Below are 18,886 nucleotides of genomic sequence, written 5' to 3'. Positions count from 1 at the left end.
TGCAGTTCACCATGTTACAGGGAAGTGTGATGGAGGGAGTCTGGAATGCAGACTAGTTGGTGCAGTTCACAATGTTACAGGGAAGTGTGATGGGGGAGGTTGGAATGCAGACTAGTTGATGCAGTTCACCATGTTACAGGGAAGTGTGAGGGGGGAATGCAGACTAGTTGATGCAGTTCACCATGTTACAGGGAAGCGTGATGGGGGGTGTTTGGAATGCAGCCTAGTTGATGCAGTCCACCATGTTACAGGGAAGTGTGGTGGTGGGGAGTTTGGAATGCAGACTAGTTGTTGCAGTTCACCATGTTACAGGGAAGTGTGATGGGGGAGTTTGGAATGCAGACTAGTTGATGCAGTTCACCATGTTACAGGGAAGTGTGATGGGGGGGTGGGGGGTGGGGGGGTGGAATGCAGACTAGTTGATGCAGTTCACCATGGTACAGGGAAGTGTGATGGGGGGAGTGTGGAATGCAGACTAGTTGATGCAGTTCACCATGTTACAGGGAAGTGTGATGGAGGGAGTTTGGAATGCAGACTAGTTGTTGCAGTTTACCATGTTACAGGGAAGTGTGATGGGGGGGGGTTGGAATGCAGACTAGTTGATGCAGTTCACCATGTTACAGGGAAGTGTGATGGGGGGAGTTTGGAATGCAGACTAGTTGATGCATTTCACCATGTTACAGGGAAGTGTGATGGGGGGAGTTTGGAATGCAGACTAGTTGATGCAGTTCACCATGTTACAGGGAAGTGTGATGGGGGAGTTTGGAATGCAGACTAGTTGATGCAGTCCACCATGTTACAGGGAAGTGTGATGGAGGGAGTTTGGAATGCAGACTAGTTGTTGCAGTTCACCATGTTACAGGGAAGTGTGATGGGGGGTGTTTGGAATGCAGCCTAGTTGATGCAGTCCACCATGTTACAGGGAAGTGTGGTGGTGGGGAGTTTGGAATGCAGACTAGTTGTTGCAGTTCACCATGTTACAGGGAAGTGTGATGGGGGAGTTTGGAATGCAGACTAGTTGATGCAGTTCACCATGTTACAGGGAAGTGTGATGGGGGGAGTTTGGAACGCAGACTAGTTGTTGCAGTTCACCATGTTACAGGGAAGTGTGATGGAGGGGAGTTTGGAATGCAGACTTGTTGTTGCAGTTCACCATGTTACAGGGAAGTGTGATGGGGGGAGTTTGGAATGCAGACTAGTTGTTGCAGTTCACCATGTTAAAGGGAAGTGTGATGGGGGAATGCAGACTAGTTGATGCAGTTCACCATGTTACAGGGAAGTGTGATGGTGGGGAGTTTGGAATGCAGACTAGTTGATGCAGTTCACCATGTTACAGGGAAGTGTGATGGTGGGGAGTTTGGAATGCAGACTAGTTGATGCAGTTCACCATGTTACAGGGAAGTGTGATGGGGGAGTTTGGAATGTAGACTAGTTGATGCAGATCACCATGTTACAGGGAAGTGTGATGGAGGGAGTTTGGAATGCAGACTAGTTGTTGCAGTTCACCATTTTACAGGGAAGTGTGATGGGGGGGAGTTTGGAATGCAGACTAGTTGATGCAGTTCACCATGTTACAGGGAAGTGTGATGGGGGAGGTTGGAATGCAGACTAGTTGATGCAGTTCACCATGTTACAGGGAAGTGTGAGGGGGGAATGCAGACTAGTTGATGCAGTTCACCATGTTACAGGGAAGTGTGATGGGGGGTGTTTGGAATGCAGACTAGTTGATGCAGTCCACCATGTTACCGGGAAGTGTGGTGGTGGGGAGTTTGAAATGCAGACTAGTTGTTGCAGTTCACCATGTTACAGGGAAGTGTGATGGGGGAGTTTGGAATGCAGACTAGTTGATGCAGTTCACCATGTTACAGGGAAGTGTGATGGGGGGGTGGGGGGAGGTTGGAATGCAGACTAGTTGATGCAGTTCACCATGGTACAGGGAAGTGTGATGGGGGGAGTTTGGAATGCAGACTAGTTGATGCAGTTCACCATGTTACAGGGAAGTGTGATGGGAGGGGGGGTTGGAATGCAGACTAGTTGTTGCAGTTTACCATGTTACAGGGAAGTGTGATGGGGGGAGTTTGGAATGCAGACTAGTTGATGCAGTTCACCATGTTACAGGGAAGTGTGATGGGGGGAGTTTGGAATGCAGACTAGTTGATGCAGTTCACCATGTTACAGGGAAGTGTGATGGGGGGGGGATTGGAATGCAGACTAGTTGATGCAGTTCACCATGTTACAGGGAAGTGTGATGGGGGGAGTTTGGAATGCAGACTAGTTGATGCAGTTCACCATGTTACAGGGAAGTGTGATGGGGGGAGTTTGGAATGCAGAATAGTTGATGCAGTTCACCATGTTACAGGGAAGTGTGATGGGGGGGGGGGGGCGTTGGAATGCAGACTAGTTGATGCAGTTCACCATGTTACAGGGAAGTGTGATGGGGGGAGTTTGGAATGCAGACTAGTTGATGCAGTTCACCATGTTACAGGGAAGTGTGATGGAGGGAGTTTGGAATGCAGACTAGTTGGTGCAGTTCACAATGTTACAGGGAAGTGTGATGGGGGAGGTTGGAATGCAGACTAGTTGATGCAGTTCACCATGTTACAGGGAAGTGTGAGGGGGGAATGCAGACTAGTTGATGCAGTTCACCATGTTACAGGGAAGTGTGATGGGGGGTGTTTGGAATGCAGCCTAGTTGATGCAGTCCACCATGTTACAGGGAAGTGTGGTGGTGGGGAGTTTGGAATGCAGACTAGTTGTTGCAGTTCACCATGTTACAGGGAAGTGTGATGGGGGAGTTTGGAATGCAGACTAGTTGATGCAGTTCACCATGTTACAGGGAAGTGTGATGGGGGGGGTGGGGGGGGGGTTGGAATGCAGAGTAGTTGATGCAGTTCACCATGGTACAGGGAAGTGTGATGGGGGGAGTTTGGAATGCAGACTAGTTGATGCAGTTCACCATGTTACAGGGAAGTGTGATGGAGGGAGTTTGGAATGCAGACTAGTTGTTGCAGTTTACCATGTTACAGGGAAGTGTGATGGGGGGAGTTTGGAATGCAGACTAGTTGATGCAGTTCACCATGTTACAGGGAAGTGTGATGGGGGGAGTTTGGAATGCAGACTAGTTGATGCAGTTCACCATGTTACAGGGAAGTGTGATGGGGGGGGGGTTGGAATGCAGACTAGTTGATGCAGTTCACCATGTTACAGGGAAGTGTGATGGGGGGAGTTTGGAATGCAGACTAGTTGATGCATTTCACCATGTTACAGGGAAGTGTGATGGGGGAGTTTGGAATGCAGACTAGTTGATGCAGTCCACCATGTTACCGGGAAGTGTGATGGAGGGAGTTTGGAATGCAGACTAGTTGTTGCAGTTCACCATGTTACAGGGAAGTGTGATGGGGGGTGTTTGGAATGCAGCCTAGTTGATGCAGTCCACCATGTTACAGGGAAGTGTGGTGGTGGGGAGTTTGGAATGCAGCCTAGTTGTTGCAGTTCACCATGTTACAGGGAAGTGTGATGGGGGAGTTTGGAATGCAGACTAGTTGATGCAGTTCACCATGTTACAGGGAAGTGTGATGGGGGAGTTTGGAATGCAGACTAGTTGTTGCAGTTCACCATGTTACAGGGAAGTGTGATGGAGGGAGTTTGGAATGCAGACTTGTTGTTGCAGTTCACCATGTTACAGGGAAGTGTGATGGGGGAGTTTGGAATGCAGACTAGTTGATGCAGTTCACCATGTTACAGGGAAGTGTGATGGGGGGAGTTTGGAATGCAGACTAGTTGATGCAGTTCACCATGTTACAGGGAAGTGTGATGGGGGGAGTTTGGAATGCAGTCTAGTTGTTGCAGTTCACCATGTTACAGGAAAGTGTGATGGCGGGGATTTTGGAACACAGACTAGTTGATGCAGTTCACCATGTTACAGGGAAGTGTGATGGGGGAGTTTGGAATGCAGACTAGTTGATGCAGTTCACCATGTTACAGGGAAGTGTGATGGGGGGAGTTTGGAATGCAGACTGGTTGATGCAGTTCACCATGTTACAGGGAGTGTGATGGGGGAGTTTGGAATGCAGACTAGTTGATGTAGTTCACCATGTTACAGGGAAGTGTGATGGGGGAATGCAGACTAGTTGTTGCATTTCACCATGTTACAAGGAAGTGTGATGGAGGAATGCAGACTAGTTGTTGCAGTTCATCATGTTACAGGGAAGTGTGATGGGGGAATGCAGACTAGTTGATGCAGTTCACCATGTTACAGGGAGGTGTGATGGGGGAGTTTGGAATGCAGACTAGTTGTTGCAGTTCACCATGTTACAGGGAAGTGTGATGGGGGGAGTTTGGAATGCAGACTAGTTGATGCAGTCCACCATGTTACAGGGAAGTGTGATGGGGGAATGCAGACTAGTTGTTGCAGTTCACCATGTTACAGGAAGTGTGATGGGGGAATGCAGACTAGTTGTTGCATTTCACCATGTTACAGGGAAGTGTGATGGAGGAATGCAGACTAGTTGTTGCAGTTCATCATGTTACAGGGAAGTGTGATGGGGGAATGCAGACTAGTTGATGCAGTTCACCATGTTACAGGGAAGTGTGATGGGGGAGTTTGGAATGCAGACTAGTTGTTGCAGTTCACCATGTTACAGGGAAGTGTGATGGGGGGGAGTTTGGAATGCATACTAGTTGATGCAGTCCAATATGTTACAGGGAAGTGTGATGGGAGAATGCAGACTAGTTGTTGCAGTTCGCCATGTTACAGGAAGTGTGATGGGGGAATGCAGACTAGTTGATGCAGTTCACCATGTTACAGGGAAGTGTGATGGGGGGGAGTTTGGAATGCAGACTAGTTGATGCAGTTCACCATGTTACAGGGAAGTGTGATGGGGGGAGTTTGGAATGCAGTCTAGTTGATGCAGTTCACCTAACTTCCACAGGGGGAGACATTCTACATGTAGCACCTTTAGTGCTGAATGAAATAGAGGTTCCAGGTACATTTACCACATATGAAACATATACTAGGTGGCTGCTGCTACAGTCCTCCTTGTGCTGATGGGAAACATCTTGATGGAATCTGTCAAATGTTGGATAAAGTATCTGATGAAAACATGGAAATGTATTTTTGGGGTGATTTGAATATTGACTGGTTTACCACCAAATGTCCACTGAGGGAAAAGCTTCTTTCTGTGGCCAATAGTTGTAACAAAACCCAAGGTGACACTACCAACCAGAATGTTCACTAAGTCTGATACCACATCATCAACCTGTATTGATCAAATTTTTACCAACATGGCTGAACATTATTCTAAAGCTGTAGCAGTGGTGATCAGAACCTGGTGACACTCAAGAGAAAAACACAAATACCAAAGATCCTAAAGTAACCTACCCAAGGCCCTACAGAGGTTCAGCCAGGACTCATTTACCAAAGACTGATCCTAAAGTAATCTACCCAAGGCCCTACAAGAGGTTCAGTCAGGACTCGTATACCAAAGGCTGATCCTAAAGTAACCTACCCAAGGTCCTACAAGAGGTTCAGTCAGGACTCATATACCAAAGGCTGATCCTAAAGTAACCTACCCAAGGCCCTACAAGAGGTCCAGTCAGGACTCGTATACCAAAGGCTGATCCTAAAGTAACCTACCCAAGGCCCTACAAGAGGTTCAGTCAGGACTCATTTGTGGATGAGGTTAAGAATGTGCGATGGCTGGAAGTGTGCAGTGAGGATGATCCTGAAAGGGCACTGAGTGTGTTTATGAAATGATTTATGAGTTTTGATGATAAGCAAGGCCCCAATAATAAGAAAACAGACTGAGGTCAAACGATGCCCCAGGGATTGATGAGCTGAGAAATGTAACGGTTCAACGTAATGATACCAAAAAGGTAGCGGACATATCTGTCTGATGAGCAAAGTTATTGTAAATGAGTACATCTAGTGACCAAGCTAGACCAGTTATTGTAAATGAATACATCTAGTGACCAAACTAGACCAGTTATTGTAAATGAATATATCTAGTGACCAAACTAGACCAGTTTTGTAGATGAATACATCTAGTGACCAAACTAGACCAGTTATTGTAAATGAATACATCCAGTGACCAAGCTAGACCAGTTATTGTAGATGAATACATCTAGTGAACAAACTAGACCAGTTATTGTAGATGAATACATCTCGTGACCAAACTAGACCAGTTATTGTAAATGAATACATCTAGTGACCAAGCTAGACCAGTTATTGTAGATGAATACATCTAGTGACCAAACTAGACCAGTTATTGTAGATGAATACATCTAGTGACCAAGCTCGACCAGTTATTGTAGATGAATACATCTAGTGACTAAGCTAGACCAGTTATTGTAGATTAATACATCTAGTGACCAAGCTAGACCAGTTATTGTAGATGAATACATCTAGTGACCAAGCTAGACCAGTTATTGTAGATGAATACATCTAGTGATCAAGGTCAAAAGAAAGGATATTATCATCACTAAATCAAGGCTGATGGAAAACATCTTTGGACAACTTTTATTCAACACAAGTGGCAGACATGTTTGAAATCCTACCCATTGTAACATTCATGACCAAAACCACCTGACATTGCAAATGACTTGAATGACTAATTGACGGGTCAGGTGGACACGTTGAGAAATGAGTCCAACTGACGGCTCCCGGAATCGGACCGCAGAGTGAAGAAAAAGCAGCCAACAAGTGCTCAGAATATGTGGTAACTCCTTCAAGACTGTTGGAAAAGCATTCCAGGTGAAGCTGGTTAAGAGAATACCAAGAGTGTGCAAAGCTGTCAATAAGGCAAAGTGTGACGATTTGAAGAATCTCAAATATAAAATATATTTTGATTTAACACTTTTTTGGTTACTACATGATTCCATATGTGTTATTTCATAGTTTTGATGTCTTCACTATTATTCTACAATGTAGAAAATAGTAAAAATAAAGAAAAACCCTTGAATGAGTAGGTGTTCTAAAACGTTTGACCAGTAGGGTATATTATGTTATATAATAAATATGTAATAATATTAAAACATAACTGTTTGTCCTTATAGGGAACCAGATCGTGACTCCAACTCAAACTCATGCTTCCAACCCTTTAACTTTTTGTGTGAAAATTAAAATATACATTTTATTCAACTGCGTTACCCACTCCAGTCAGCAGATTACGATCTGCGACTTTAAGGCCATTCTGTTAGTGTGACGTATAATCTAGTGGACGGGACGCTTCTTTCACCAGCAACAACAGTCAGTCACCCACCTCGGTAGTTTGCTAGACAAAATAGCCGAACCAATAAAGCTCTTTAGACGCTTTAGTGTATATTAGCCACTGTGTTTTAAACCCACTTCTGTCGTCTAGATAGTTATCCGATTTAATTTCATATTTACGGTGTTGTTGTTATTATTCAGCTAGCGGGCTGGTTAAGTTAGCATAGCTAGCGGGCTGGTTAAGTTAGCATTAGCCTAGCTAACATCCCCGACCATGCGGTCACTAAGCTACTCCTCCGCTAAAGAAGAAATGGATATCACGGTAAAACAAGAAGTAGAGGAAGAGACCGATACTGTGAAAGAAGAAAAAGACGCGTTCAGAGTGAAAGAGGAAGAGGAAGAGGAGGCTGTTACGGTAAAAGAAGAGGAGAAGAAAGAGGAAGATGCTTTCAGAGTGAAAGAGGAGGATGTTACAGTAAAAGGAGAGGCAGATGCAGTTTATGGCGTGGAGGAGGAGGAGATGACGGTCACATCGAAAAGGGAGGAGGAAGAAGAGAACGAAACTGGATTTCTGGGCCTGGTTTCCCAAACGCATCTTAAGGCATCCAATGGTTCTAACGATGAATTTAGCCATAAGATGGTTTTGAGAAACCGTCCCCTGATTAACACTAGTAAGTACTGTCTTAAAAACAGAGGCACAAATTCTGCAGTTGTTAAACTGATGTGTGGTGTTAAAGTGGAAATATGCAATTGCTACATCCATATTGTGACTTTTAAATTATTTATTTATAGCCATTGATTCTTGAAGAATATAACACATGCTTCATGAGCTTAGTTCAACTGTTGTACCCCATCAGATCCCCAAATAAGCTTTTTTTACTCTAATGTTTAGAAACAATGTAAATCAACACTGTATAGCCTCAACATGGTTAAAACTAATGTTTATATCATGGATGGTCAGTCCTTCCATCCATAGGTCTGTCTGTCTGTAGTTACATTTCTCCAACCCCATAATCATCTTATTACCAAAACAGTGGTGGAATGACAGATTTGTTATTGTTTGAACTGCAGATTGCTGGGTTGTGTGGATTTTTTAAACCGCAACAAAATGGCTTTCCAGAGGCTTGGTTTGGTAAACAGCTGAGGGATGGGGGAAGGAGAAGTGTAACCAATCTCAAATTCATAGAGAAAGCTATTGTAGCAACCGTAACCCAACACCTAGCGACCTCGTCAAGAAGTTCAGACATCTTGGTGTAACAGACTTGACAGTCACTGGACCCAGGTTTGAGTTCAGCTCAGGGCTACCCCCTGAATTCACTACACTATGAATACAAGGCCTGGCCATGCATGATGTCATAATGATAGTTTAACCAGGTTTCTAGTCTAAATAGTATATTCTAGAATTCATCCATGATGTCATAATGATAGTTTAACCAGGTTTCTAGGCTTTAGTATATTCTAGAATTCATCCATGATGTCATAATGATAGTTTAACCAGGTTTCTAGGATATATAGTATATTCTAGAATTCATCCATGATGTCATAATGATAGTTTAACCAGGTTTCTATGATATATATAGTATATTCTAGAATTGCCAGTGAAGATTTCCTGTGGAGGCAAATTATTATTTGCCCTACGCCCTATGGGACTCCCAATCACGGTTGGTTGTGATACAGCCTGGATTTGATCCAGGGTGTCTGTAGTGGCGCCTCAAGCCCTGAGATGCAGTGTCCTCTGCGCCACCTGGGAGCCCCAAAATCATGTTCTAGTGCTGTCCCCAACTAAAATACATCTTGGTCAACCAAGAGTCATCTGTTCTTTCTACCAATCGCCCCATGGTTTTATAAAATCAAATATACGTACTGAACTTGTCTGATGCTTTAACCTGTCTGGCACCAGTGGGACGGTAGCATCCCACCTCGACAACAGCAAGTGAAATTGCAGGGCTCCAAATTCAAAACAACAGAAATCCCATAATTACAATTCCTCAAACATACAAGTATTACACACCATTTTAAAGATAAACTTCTTGTAAATCCAACCACAGTGTCCGATTTCAAAAACGCTTTACGGCGAAAGCACACCATCTGATTATGTTAAGTCAGCGCCTAGCCACAGAAAACCATACAGCCATTTTCCAACCAAGGAGAGGTGTCACAAAAGTCAGAAATAGCGTTAAAATTAATCACCTACCTTTGATGATCTTCATCTGGTGGCACTCCCAGGTCCTCATGTTAGACAATAAATGTTAGTTTTGTTCGATAATATCCCTCTTTATGTCCAAAAACCTCAGTTTTGTTGGTGCGTTTAGTTCAGTAATCAAAAGGCACAATGCATGCTCTCAATGTCAGACGAAAAGTTTTAAAAAGTACAGTAAAAGTTCGTAGAAAAATGTCAAATGATGTTTAAAATCAATCCTCAGGTTGTATTTGTCATAAATAATCAATAATATTTCAACCGGACAAATGCTTCATCAATAGAAAATGTAAACAAGAAATGCGTGCTCACAATCACGCGCAGTACTCATGGCTGGAAATTTCAACTGGCGTCTCATTGAAAGTGCTGTATCTCCCTAATCTTTCAGAGTAAAAGCCTGAAACAATGCCTAAAGACTGGCCATATGTCGAAGAAGCCATAGAGATCGTGAACTGGGTCCTAAGTCTATGTATGGTGGATAGGCTTTCAATGGAAAAACAGCCTTTCAAAATAATAGTACTTCCTGGTTGGATTTTCCTCAGGTTTTCGCCTGCCATATCAGTTCTGTTATACTCACCGACATTATTTTAACAGTTTTGGAAACCTTAGAATGTTTTCTATCAAAATCTACTAATTATATTCATAGCCTAGCTTCTTGGCCTAAGTAGTAGGCAGTTTAATTTGGGTACGCTTTTCATCCAAAATTCCGAATGCTGCTGTTTTAATAGTATGTTGTACCTAGTTTCCCTCCTTCAGGGAACAGTAGTTATAGTCATAACGTTACGCTTGTCATATGATGACATTCAACTTCAATACTGGATCTTGCTGTCAGACAGTTTTTTTGTATTCAGATCTCTGAAATGGTCTTTAACTACGTAACATTTAGTGTCTCCTTATGTTACGCTGGGAAAACAGTTTTCATGGGCACAGAAATCCTAAATCATTTCAGAGTTTGCTAAATCCAATGGAACTGAGTCACCTTAACTTTATTGACAACACACAAATGGATACTGTCATTACTCCATGTGTAACTCTGTGTTGTCTGTTCACACTGCTATGCTTTATCTTGGCCAGGTCGCAGTTGCAAATGAGAACTTGTTCTCAACTAGCCTACCTGGTTAAATAAAGGTGAAATAAAAAATTACTAAAATGTGGTTCTTCAATAATTACACATAATTCTTAATACTGTAGCTGTTTTGTTAGTCACATGTTCAACTATCATCAGCTGATCCAGGAAATCATTTTCTGAATGCCAGTCACATGACAAACATCATGACATGCAACAACAACCAAAGTGCTTCTTCATTCATTACACCGGTAAAGACAGTTATGCCGTGCTCCACGTTGGATCCAACATCCCTAACAAATTGATGTTTACAATGTTATTGTCTGCTTTATTTATAGTAGAGTCTCGTTAGTCTGTTTGCACACAGAGATACTTAGCTCATAATGTGTAGAGAACTGTTCCTTGATTGATAGGCTATTGTACAAAACACAGAGCTATTTTCCTTTATTCAGGACATTTAGAATGACAACCCATTACAGAGTAGCCTAGTGGGATTATTCACAAAATTATCTGGTGATCAGGTTATGAAATGTCATGACAAAGACATTTTAGTTTCCATGTTTCACCTGAAATTTTAAATGATTCATAGTCCTAGGTCTATGTTGTTGTTAGGTGAAGTTATGGGTGCTACAGTAGGTCTATGTTATTGTTAGGTGAAGTTGTGGGTCCTACAGCAGGTCTATGTTGTTGTTAGGTGAAGTTATGGGTCCTACAGTAGGTCTGTGTTTTTGTTTGGTGAAGTTATGGGTGCTACAGTAGGTCTATGTTATTGTTAGGTGAAGTTGTGGGTCCTACAGCAGGTCTATGTTGTTGTTAGGTGAAGTTATGGGTCCTACAGTAGGTCTGTGTTTTTGTTTGGTGAAGTTATGGGTCCTACAGTAGGTCTATGTTATTGTTAGGTGAAGTTATGGGTCCTACAGTAGGTTTATGTTGTTAGGTGAAGTTATGGGTCCTACAGTAGGTCTATGTTATTGTTATGGGTCCTACAGTAGGTCTATGTTAGGTGAAGTTGTGTGTCCTACAGTAGGTCTATATTATTGTTAGGTGAAGTTATGGGTCCTACAGTAGGTCTATGTTATTGTTGGGTGAAGTTATGGGTTCTACAATAGTTCATGCAGTTATGGGCCAATTTGTTAAACACTTAGTGTCCAAACCCTCATTGTCAGGCTGATGTTAAAGCCAAAGAGCCTTTTACTGTTTGAAGTGTTTAAGTATAAAGCAGTTGATTTGCGACAATAACACAAAGTTAAGTTGGAGATTCAAACAAGCCTTACAATTATAATCCAAAAGTAATGTGAAATGCACTCATAAGCAACCTGTAAATGGAGGCTATTATTGCTGTCAGCCTATGAGAACTCCCCTGAGTTTTCCCCCCACGGTGGTGAATTAGTGAATAGACACAGAAATGAATGTGAGTTTCCTTGAGTAGCACTCCTGATCTTGCGTTGCAATATTCAGAATACATTGTTAAAAATTGAAAAACTAAAATCTTTGCTCACCATTTTTGCTCCAGGCAGATATACTACATCCATAACTAGTGGTTTCCTCATTACCAGATATACTACATCCATAACTAGTGGTTTCCTCATTACCAGATATACTACATCCATAACTAGTGGTTTCCTCATTACCAGATATACAACATCCATAACTAGTGGTGTCCTCATTACCAGATATACTACATCCATAACTAGCGGTTTCCTCATTACCAGATATACTACATCCATAACTAGCGGTTTCCTCATTAACAGATATATTACATCCATAACTAGTGGTTTCCTCATTACCAGATATACTACATCCATAACTAGCGGTTTCCTCATTACCAGATATACTACATCCATAACTAGTGGTTTCCTTATTAGCAGGGAGGAGTTTCTGCAATCAAATTGTGTGTGCATTGCCCTCGTGCTGCAATTTTAGCAAACACAGAAAGGGGCCTATATTGGAGACCAAAAGTCGTCTGGCACACTGCTTAGGATTTCAACAACTTTAATAAGTTATTTCTAGTTACCACTAATGTGAAAACAAGACAAAATATGACTTGTTGCTAACTTGACTGTCTTAACATCTCTAGGATATGTGGGACGCTAACGTCTCACTTGGCCAAAATCCAGAAAAAATGTAGCGCGCCAAATTCAAATATATTACTATAAAAATCTATCTTTCATGAAATCACACATGAAAGACACCAAATTAAAGCTATACATGTTGTGAATCCAGCCAACATGTCTGATTTCAAAAAGGATTTACGGGGAAAGCGCACCAAACAATTGTTAGCTCAGTACATAGCCACAGAAAAACACAGCCATTTTCCCAGCAAAATATAGTAGTAACAAAAAGCAGAAATAGAGATAAAATTAATCACTAACCTTTGAACATCTTCATCAGATGACACTCATATGACATCATGTTACACAATACATTAATGTTTTGTTCGATAATGTGCATATTTATATCCACAAATCTCGGTTTACATTGGCGCCATGTTCAGAAATGCTTCCAAAATATCCGGAGTAATTACAGAGAGCCACGTCAAATAACAGAAATATCATCATAAACTTTGATGAAAGATACACGTTTTTACATATAATTAAAGATACACTTGTTCTTAATGCAACCGCTGTGTCAGATTTTTAAAAAACTTTACGTAAAAAGCACACCATGCAATAATCTGAGACGGCGCTCAGATTTAACAACATTTCTCCGCCATGTTGGAGACAACAGAAATACGAAATTACATCATAAATATTCCCGTACCTTTGATTATCTTCATCAGAATGCAGTGCCAGGAATCATAGTTCCACATTAAATCGTTGTTTTGTTCGATAATGTCCATGACTTATGTCTAAGTAACTACTTTTGCTAGCATGTGTAGTACACGTGTCCAAACGCTCGTGCAGATGCAGGCAAACGTCGGACGAAAACTTCAAAAAGTTATATTACAAGTCGAATAAACTGGTCAAACTTAGTAGAGAATCAATCTCCAGGATGTTGTTATCATATATATCCAATAACGTTCCTACCGGAGCATTATTTTCAGTCTCTATAAGTAATGGAACGCATGGCGATATCATGAGGAAAGTGCGTGACCAAGAACTGGCACTCTGCCAGACCACTGACTCAAACACCTCCCATCCGGTCCCACAACACAGCATAAGCTTCATTCCACGGTCTACTGACTGTTGACATCTAGTGGAAGGCATAGGAAGTGCAAACAGATCCATATATTACAGGGAATTGAATAGGTGATGACTTTAACATCGACATAATTCAAACAGTTTTAGAAACTCCAGAGTGTTTTCTATCAAATAGTAATAAAAATATGCATATATTAGCATCTGGGACAGAGTAGGAGGCAGTTCACTATGGGCACGCAATTCATCCAAAAGTGAAAATGCAGCCCCCTATATCAAAGAAGTTAATTGTCAAATAATTTAACAGACATCAATTGTTGTACAACTTCATGGGTATGCTCTGGGCATCACCTTTTACCTCAAATAAACAGTGGATATCTGCTGTTGTGGGCTTTTAACCGTTTGTCTGACTTTGTCATTCACACAGGAGAGAGACGGGACTATCGTGGATCCTCTGGGGAGCCTGATCATGATGCTGACGAGGCAGAGAAGAGTCTCTCCAGATCAGAACTCAAGAAACACCAGCGATTACACACAGGAGAGAAATCTTTCTGCTGCTCTGACTGTGGAAAAATATTCAACTCTTCAGTAAACCTTAAGATACATCAACTAATTCACACTGGAGAGAAATATTTTGGTTGTGATCAATGTGGGAGGAGTTTTTCTACATCTAGCTATCTAACTATACACCGGAGAACACACACAGGAGAGAAACCTTATAGCTGTAGTCAGTGTGGGAAAGGTTTTGGTACATATAGCTGTCTGGCAACACACCGGAGAACACACACAGGAGAGAAACCTTATAGCTGTACTCAATGTGGGAAGAGTTTTGGTGCATCTGGCTGTCTGACAAAACACCAGAGAACACACACAGGAGAGAAACCTTATAGCTGTGATCAATGTGGGAAGAGTTTTGGTACAGCTGGCTGTCTGGCAACACACCGGAGAACACACACAGGAGAGAAACCTTATAGCTGTACTCAATGTGGGAAGAGTTTTACTCATTCAACCAGCCTGATAGCACACCAGAGAACACACACAGGAGAGAAATCTTATAGCTGTGATCAATGTGGGAAGAGTTTTGGTACAGCTGGCTGTCTGGCAACACACCGGAGAACACACACAGGAGAGAAACCTTATAGCTGTACTCAATGTGGGAAGAGTTTTACTCAGCTAAGCAGCCTGATATCACACCGGAGAACACATACAGGAGAGAAACCTTATAGCTGTAATCAATGTGGGAAGAGTTTTGCTTCATCTGGCCTTCTGACTGTACACCAGAGAATACACACCGGAGAGAAACCTTATTGCTGTGATCAATGTGGAAGAAGTTTTACTCAGCTAAGCAGCCTGGTATCTCACCAGAGAACACACACAGGAGAGAAACCTCATAGCTGTGATCAATGTGGGAAGAGATACTCTGATAAAAGATCTCTGACTAAACATCAGAAAATACATGGAGTTGTTTCATGATCTCAATGAAATAATGTAGAATGTTTTTAATATTGTACTATTTAAAGGAATGTCAGAATGTAGAACCCTAAACACTTTCTCTGAATTGAAAGAGTTACTATTTATGAGATTTAACAAAAATAGAGCTGTGTTACACCTACCACGTTGGTGACCCACTTGAATCAAAATGCAACATTCCAAAGTGTTTAGGTTTTCAATATATCCCAAACTGTTTCTGCATATTGGTTATTGATTTGGACACGTTAAAACTGTGTTTTGACATTGCGCTATTCCCATTTAGCAAAATGTCATTGAAAAGAAGACTATGCCCAACGTCCAATATATGCTCTGTCCAGTATATGTTCGGTTGTAGTTGAAAAGATGTCTTTTCAGGTCGATTTTTTTTCAATGACTTAAACTGCTTAATTTCAATGTACTTGCAGCCGATACACCTATAATCAATTTTATTAACAATCTGACATCACTCCAGTATTTTCTTGACAACATTCAAGTGCTAATTGTCTTTATTCCACTACTGAAGAAGCATGATTCAAATCACCTCATATTTCAAACATTCAGCCTGACAAAAGATACATGTTTTATTATTCCAGCCTCACCATTAAGTTAATTATTGCCAATACATATTAACAAAGGGGTGTACATTTGGTTTTGATATTTCATATATACAATTATGTAACATTTAGTAATCATAGTTATTCATGCAACCAACTTGACATTTTTGGGTACATTTATATTGACATCGTTATCCTGCTTTTAGAATATCAGGGTTAATTCTCACATGTGCCAACCCAAATGTACTAGAGCATGACATTGGGGACTGGGCCCCGATCCAACAACATGCCTTTTGAGTGAACCCTGAAAAGAGAGAAGCTCCGCAGTGAGGTGGAAAGTTACTATGGATATCGCAGGAGTTTCCTCTTGAAATCAGACATGTCTGTCATAAGGACAACTTGGTTGCTGATTATCTCAAGGCTGGACAGTCAAAAGATTTGTGTTTTGCATTTAGCCAGTGAGTTACCATGATCACAATTTATTTTGACACGTGTTTCTGTGTTGGATATTAGTTTTATCTCTTATTCTTTTCTGTATTTTTTTAAAACTGCACTGTTGGGGGCTCGTAAGTAAGAGTTCCAGTGTTGTATCCAGCGCATGTGACTAATACTATTTGATTTGAGTTTTGTTTGGGCGCGTTCCAAGGGGACGAGAGTTCTAGAAGCTAGTGAGTTTTAGGAAGACGACAGTTCTAGAAGCTAGTGAGTTCTAGGATCCTATAGAAAGAAAAACAATTGTATATTATTATTTAGAAATATGTTTTTTTCTTGTTTTTAATTGTTGACAGCCAGTAGACACCATGTTTATATTGTAGAAGGTGAAGCATTGTAGATGATTATGTGAAATGGAAGTTGTAGAGATACTCTGAATGATTGGCTATGAAAAGCCAACTGACATTTACTCCTGAGGTGCTGACCTGTTACACCCTCGACAACCACTGTGATTATTATTATTTGACCCTGCTGGTCATCTATGAACATTTGAACATCTTGGCCATGTTCTGTTATAATCTCCACCCGGCACAGCCAGAAGAGGACTGGCCAACCCTCATAGCCTGGTTCCTCTCTAGGTTTCTTCCTAGGTTTTGGACTTTCTAGGGAGTTTTTCCTAGCCACCCTGCTTCTACACCTGCATTGCTTGCTGTTTGGGGTTTTAGGCTGGGCTTCTGTACAGCACTCTGTGACATCAGCTGATGTGAGAAGGGCTTTATAAATACATTTGATTGATTGATTGTACAACTGAATGCATTCAACTGAAATGTGTCTTGGGTGCACTGATTGGTGTCACATCGTTAGTCAGTATGTGTTACACCTGTGCTGGCTTGTCCATCTCGTTAGTGGGAAGGTGTTTCACCTGAGCTGGTCCAGGTTCTATTTAAGAGTGTCTGGCCCAGTGCTTCAGTTGTCTTGATAGATGTGGAGAGTCAACACCTTTAGTCGATCCCCCTTTTTGGTTTGCTTCTTGTCTTTAAGTTTGGTGTGGGTTTTTCTTTAGTTTTCCTCTTCTTGGGCAGATTTAGTGGGTCTCATGGTGGGTGTCTTTGAGGTCCCAGTTGTTGTTACTAGTCAACTTTCATTGGACACCCCATAGTGACTTTCAGAGCCCATCCTAAAAAACAAACTTATATTTTTGGATTGGATATTTTAATCAATAGCATTTCCTTAGGATGCTCATTAGTCTTTAAGTTGGTATTATTGTTTTTTATCCTCTTATGTTTGTGTACTAAATATTCCTGTTTTTTCCTGAGAAGCCATTGTGTTGCATGTCTGAAATGTGCTATATAAATAAAACTTGATTCGATTTGAACATATTGCAAAACAAATTAACCCAATGACTGACCAATCAACAGACTGATGGTCCATCTTAGTATGAAAAACAGTATCACTTTTCCAGCCTGCTGAAGGTGTGGTGGAGTGGTAAACAGTATCAATCCCACTTTTCCAGCCTGCTGAAGGTGTGGTAAACACCACCCCCGGCTCTACCAGGGGCTTGAGGTGGTCTCCCACAGCTCTGTTTATGTCATGTTTTGTGGCCTTGCAGTTCCATTTCATGACTGCCCCTGCAACACAGAAAGAAACACATTTAGTCATATTATACACTGCTCAAAAAAATAAAGGGAACACTAAAATAACACATCCTAGATCTGAATGAATGAAATATTCTTATTAAATACTTTTTTCTTTACATAGTTGAATGTGCTGACAACAAAATCACACAGAAATTATCAATGGAAATCAAATTTATCAACCCATGGAGGTCTGGATTTGGAGTCACACTTAAAATTAAAGTGGAAAACCACACTACAGGCTGATCCAACTTTGATGTAATGTCCTTAAAACAAGTCAAAATGAGGCTCAGTAGTGTGTGTGGCCTCCACGTGCCTGTATGACCTCCCTACAACGCCTGGGCATGCTCCTGATGAGGTTGCGGATGGTCTCCTGAGGCATCTCCTCCCAGACCTGGACTAAAGCATCCACCAACTCCTGGACAGTCTGTGGTGCAACGTGGCGTTGGTGGATGGAGCGAGACATGATGTCCCAGATGTGCTCAATTGGATTCAGGTCTGGGGAACGGGTGGGCCAGTCCATAGCATCAATGCCTTCCTCTTGCAGGAACTGCTGACACTCCAGCCACATGAGGTCTAGCATTGTCTTGCATTAGGAGGAACCCAGGGCCAACCGCACCAGCATATGGTCTCACAAGGGGTCTGAGGATCTCATCTCGGTACCTAATGGCAGTCAGGCTACCTCTGGTGAGCACATGGAGGGCTGTGCGGCCCCCCAAAGAAATGCCACCCCACACCATGACTGACCCACCGCCAAACCGGTCATGCTGGAGGATGTTGCAGGCAGCAGAAGGTTCTCCACCGCGTCTCCAGACTCTGTCACGTCTGTCACGTGCTCAGTGTGAACCTGCTTTCATCTGTGAAGAGCACAGGGCGCCAGTGGCGAATTTGCCAATCTTGGTGTCCTCTGGCAAATGCCAAACGTCCTGCGCAGTGTTGGGCTGTAAGCACAACCCCCACCTGTGGACGTCGGGCCCTCATACCACCCTCATGGAGTCTGTTTCTGACCGTTTGAGCAGACACATGCACATTTGTGGCCTGCTGGAGGTCATTTTGCAGGGCTCTGGCGGTGCTCCTCCTGCTCAAAGGCTGAGGTAGCGGTCCTGCTGCTGGGTTGTTGCCCTCCTACGGCCTCCTCCACGTCTCCTGATGTACTGGCCTGTCTCCTGGTAGCGCCTCCATGCTCTGG

General features: G+C 42.3%; 1 protein-coding gene across 1 annotated transcript; it reads left to right on the top strand.

Annotated features, from left to right (window-relative positions):
• The first annotated feature begins 7,211 nt into the window (after nucleotides 1–7,211).
• LOC139567087 (oocyte zinc finger protein XlCOF22-like) lies at nucleotides 7,212–17,438 on the top strand. The gene is made up of 2 exons (XM_071388571.1): nucleotides 7,212–7,878; nucleotides 14,035–17,438. The coding sequence occupies exons 1-2, from the start codon at nucleotides 7,482–7,484 to the stop codon at nucleotides 15,078–15,080; spliced, it is 1,443 nt and encodes a 480-aa protein (XP_071244672.1). The 5' UTR covers nucleotides 7,212–7,481; the 3' UTR covers nucleotides 15,081–17,438.
• Nucleotides 17,439–18,886: the final 1,448 nt, after the last annotated feature.

This window comes from Salvelinus alpinus, unplaced genomic scaffold (assembly GCF_045679555.1).
Source record: "Salvelinus alpinus unplaced genomic scaffold, SLU_Salpinus.1 scaffold_43, whole genome shotgun sequence".
Lineage (NCBI taxonomy): Eukaryota > Metazoa > Chordata > Actinopteri > Salmoniformes > Salmonidae > Salvelinus > Salvelinus alpinus.
The sequence above is the reverse complement of the archived record's forward strand: the minus strand, read 5'-3'. Positions and strand labels throughout refer to the sequence as shown.